The sequence below is a fragment of the Orycteropus afer genome, unplaced genomic scaffold, assembly GCF_000298275.1.
Source record: "Orycteropus afer afer isolate SDZICR_OR568_19922 unplaced genomic scaffold, OryAfe1.0 scaffold00923, whole genome shotgun sequence".
NCBI lineage: Eukaryota > Metazoa > Chordata > Mammalia > Tubulidentata > Orycteropodidae > Orycteropus > Orycteropus afer.
The window spans coordinates 28,698-33,555 of NW_006922510.1; the positions used below are offsets into that span (position 1 = coordinate 28,698).

Consider the following 4,858-nt stretch of genomic DNA (forward strand, 5'->3'; position numbering starts at 1 on the left):
GTGTTACCACTCATGTTGTATATGTGTAATAAGACATAGATTTGGGAAGGGGTCAAGTAAAGACTTAAATGGCATGTATACTGACATCCAAAAGATGCATAGGATTTATCTAAAGTGAAATGAAAAACATTTCCAAAGGACATACAACATGAACAAGGATGTAGACATGAAAGATTAGAGACACAAAAACATTCCATATGCCTGGATCAAGATGACTAGGGAGAGAAGTATGAACAGTGGTGGAGAAAACGATAAGGAGTGTAAAGATATTATTTAAGAATAAACACTATGGCTCATACTTTTTATTATTCAAACTTTATGCTATTGATTTTGAGTAAAATGAAATATTTTTAGTATGGTAGTTTTCATTATTTGTATCCTGTTGTATAACCTGAGTTTTCCAGATATTTTTCAGGTTTAATTATATTGGGATTTGTTTTCCTCTGTGTGCATAGTATAACTACTTTTTTAAAATTTTTGTCTCAAACCATGTTTTAGTGCTTGCCTTGCTTTGTCCCAAAAGAGGTCCATATTTATTACAAATTCCCACTCAGCATGTTGTATTCAGTTCCCTCACATACTAATCTCCCACTTGATTAATAAAGTGCTTTTAATTTGCAAGGTTTAATTTTTCAGATTTTTTTTTTAATTTCACTTATTATCAGCATGGTACTGAGAGATAAGTGAATAAAAACTGTGTGAGTGTGTTGTGTGTATGTGTGTGTGTGTGTGTCTGCATCACACAATTTATACACCGCTGATTTGTTTGCTGAATGGTAACAATGGTTTAGAGGTAAAATCTGACTTGTTTCCCTGGAAAATCCCTTTATGAGAAATGTCACCCTAGCAAAAATGTTTTGCAAGGAGGGGGCACAAAGAACTAGTAAGGACAGGTCTTAGCTGCAAGACCAATAATGTTTTTAAACAGTCTATGTGAGTTTAATGATGACTGCAAAAATATACAATAATTTAGAGATATAAGACTCACTAACCAAGTGTTTCTTCATTTATTTGTGATGGATGAATAATCCTCCCTCCAAATTTATTGTACAATGCAATGAAAATGAATTTCTCAAAAGGAAACAAAACACATAAAAACACAAGCTCAATTTTTTTTGTTAATAATTTCAACAAACATTAACTCTTTCAAATTTCTCTTAATGTTTCTAAAAACTTACTATCATTTTCTGCATTTATATCAAGAAACATCAAACATTTTGCTAATCTGCTCAAATTCTATAATCACTACATCAAACACTCCTGTTAACGTAAACCTGCAATTTCATTATTTCTCTATTTTTTTGAGAAAAATGCAATCCTTTTGATTGAGTCATTCAAAGCTTGTTTCACTTGTTGATTTCTCAGGGTATATATAAATGGGTTTAACATTGGAGCAATGGAAGTAGTGAGTACTGACACACCCTTATTGATGTCCACTTCTTCTTTTGCAGAAGGTTTAATATAAATGAAGATACAGCTTCCATAGGTGATAGATACAACAATCATGTGGGAAGAACATGTAGAAAAAGCCTTTTTCCTTTGCTGGGCAGAGGGAAATTTTAGTATCGTGTTAATGATATATACGTAAGAAAGAACTACACACACAAGGGTCATGATGAAGGTCATTACAGCACAAGCTATAACCATCTGCTCAATGAACCATGTGTCTGAACAAGAGATCTTTAGAATAGGAGATGCATCACAGAAAAAATGGTCAATGATATTTGAGTCACAGAATTCCAGATTTAAGCCTAGGCTGAGTGGAGGAGTTATGATTAACAAACCACCAATCCAACAAAAGAAAACCAACCTTCTGCAAACTTTGCTGCTCATCATGGTCACATAATGCAAGGGTTTACAGATAGCTACATAGCGGTCATAGGACATGATGGCCAGGAGAAAAAATTCTGTTGCACCAAAAAGAATGATAAAAAATAGTTGACTAGCACAAGCATTATAAGTAATGGTATTGTCTCCAGTAGACATACTGTAAAGGAATCTGGGAATACAGACTGTAGTGAATGAGATTTCCAAGAAGGAGAAATTTTGGAGGAAAAAGTACATGGCAGATTTAAGTTGAGAACTCACAAAGGTAAGGGAGATGATTGTCAGATTTCCAGTGACACTCAACATATAAGTGACAAGCAGAAAGATAAATATCAGAACTTGCAGTTGTGGGTTATCTGTCAATCCCAGTAGGATGAATGTCATTAGCCTTGTGTGGTTTCTCATTACTGACTCATAACTTCAGGCCAATCTGTTTATAAAATTTAGATTGGAAATTTTAAAAAATGGTATGTAAAATCATGTTAACAAATGACATTACCATGAAATGAAATTAATGCAAATAACATAGATTTTCTTCCTGGACATCACAATGAACCTTGTGAATACATATCTGACTTCAACTCTGATGTGTGCTTCATAGTTGATCTGGGGAAGTTTTACTCAAAATTGTTGTCTCTGAGTGTTTATATGTATAGCCTTTTCCACTCCCACAAATTTCTTTTTTCAATTGATTTGATGCTCTGAATATACTTGGTCCATTTAATTTAGCCACAGGACTAAAAGAAAACATTTATGTACATGATTTCATAAGCAGTCTGATATCCTGTCACTTCCCATCATTTTTCTGCACTCACAAGTTGAAATCAAAACATTATCAGTTTTATGTCTTTATTTGAAATGCTAGTGTCATTGTATTAAAAATTAATATAGAAGCTAAGGAAGGTTGGGCAATCCTACTTCCGTAGTGATACTGCCTCGCAAACCCAAGGAGGGGTCGCTATGAGTCGGGGCCGACTTGACGGCACACAACAACAACAACAATGATTTTGGAAGACTACACAGATGTTGTATATCCACATGCATAGAACTTGAGAAGACTTAGTCACTGCTGTGGAGTTTGATGAGACTTATAGTGACCCTTCCTTGGCTTTCCAAGGCAGTTGTTGTTGTTGTTGTTGTTTGCCGTCAAGTCGGCCCCGACTCATAGCGACCCCTCCTTGGGTTTCCGAGGCAGTATTACTACGGAAGTAGGATTGCCCAACCTTCCTTCTGAGGAGTGGCTGGTGGGTTTGAACTGCTGGTCTTCTGGTTAGCAGTCAAATGCCTTAGGCATTGTGCCACCAGAACTGCTGTATCTAAAATAAATAAATATATAATAAATAAAAGAGTTTTTTATAACACTGCCTTTTCATTGCTATCCACTGACACACATAATTTTCATGCTTGTTCATTTTGGAGTATGGCACTGTTTTTTTTTTTTGTTTGTTTGTTTCGTTTTTTTATATACCACATGGTAACTTGGCAAAACTTCAAAGACCCAGGAAGCTCTACCCTACTTTAATGAGTCTGGTTTAGTGGCCATTAGCTCTCTAGGTAGCATAGTGCCTAAGGCATTTGACTGCTAACAAGAAGGCAACCAGAAGGCTATCGGTTCAAACCCACCAGCCACTCCTCACAAGGAAGGTTTGGCAATCTACCCGCTTCGGAAACCCAAAGAGGGGCTGCTATGAGTTGGGTCTGACTCAATGGCATATACAACAACAAGCTCTTTAGGTAATTTTGAAACACACTAAATTTAGAAAATGACTATACTATGATAATTAAGTTATCTATAACAAAAGAATAAAACTACTATATTTTATGATTGGGTGAAGTTGAAATCTTGCCTTCCTTTCAAGGTGGTTATTACATTAGCTGCCTTCCAGTCAGTACTCAAGTCATGGAGACCTAATGAACACTGATCTAAACAGAGCCAGGTTGTGTGCTTTCCCCACGATCTGTTGCAGGTCAGATCATTGTGATATACAGGGCTTTCATTGGCTGATTTTGGAAGTTAGATGATCAGGCCTTTTTTCCCAGCTTAGTCTCTAAGGTCCCCTGAAACTTATTCAGCATCATCGCAATAGGCGATCTTCCACTGACAGATGACTTGTGGCCGCACATGAGGTGCACTGGCCAGGTATCGAACCTGAGTCTCCTACAAGGAAGGCAAGAAATCTAACCCTGAAACATCAATGCCTAGCACTGAACAATTGCCATTGAGTCCACTCTGACTGTGACTCATGGCCACCTTGTGTGTGTCCCTATAACTGTGACCTTAGAGTTTTCAATGTCTGATTTCTGAAGTGGATCGCCAAATGTTTCTTGTGAGGTGTTTCAGGTTGGACTACAAACCCCAACTTTTCAGTTAACAGCTGAGAGCATTAACCTTTGCATCACTGTGAGGTATCATCAAATAAGATTTAAAATAACCAATCCATTGTCCAAGGATTTACCACTTTTGTCTCACTGTTTTCACCTCTCTTTTAAGAAGATATTTTCTAAAATATCACCACTCAATAACACTTCACACCTTCTAATCTGGTTGTGCATCATCGTTTTTAAGACACTGCTTTTGAAAAGATAATGTGTAACAGCCTTCTAGCTAAATGCAATGTTTTCCTTTCATTAGCTTGAACTGCATGTATTTACCATTATTTGCATGTCAAAAAGAACAGTTGAAACTAATGTTTGACCTGACCTTTCTCTTAAATTGCATCTTCAGCTTGAGTCTTTCTTCTTTCTTGTGATTATATACTATTCATTGGGAGCTCTGGTAGCATAGTGGCTTGACTTGACTGCTCTCCTACCATCTGTAGGGATACCGCCTCAGAAACCCAAGGAGGGGTCGCTGTGGGTCCAGTCCAACTCAATGGCACATAACGAAAACAACAACATTGTAAAATATAACAAAGAAGAATTCATAAAAATGGGTGTCATTTAAATAATATTTATTGACTGAACATGGATGGGAGTGCCATCCAGATGAAGAGATAGAATGCAGCCTGCCCCACAGAAGCACTTTCCGTAG

At 36.8% G+C, this 4,858-nt stretch overlaps 1 protein-coding gene across 1 annotated transcript; it reads right to left on the reverse strand.

Annotated features, from left to right (window-relative positions):
* Positions 1–1,293: 1,293 nt before the first annotated feature.
* On the reverse strand, positions 1,294–4,512 carry LOC103212326 (olfactory receptor 6C2-like). The gene is made up of 2 exons (XM_007958315.2): positions 4,490–4,512; positions 1,294–2,245 (listed from the first exon to the last, which is right to left on the reverse strand). Exon 2 carries the CDS (start codon positions 2,230–2,232, stop codon positions 1,294–1,296), a length of 939 nt encoding a protein of 312 aa, XP_007956506.1. The 5' UTR covers positions 2,233–2,245; positions 4,490–4,512.
* Between the last annotated feature and the right edge of the window lie 346 nt (positions 4,513–4,858).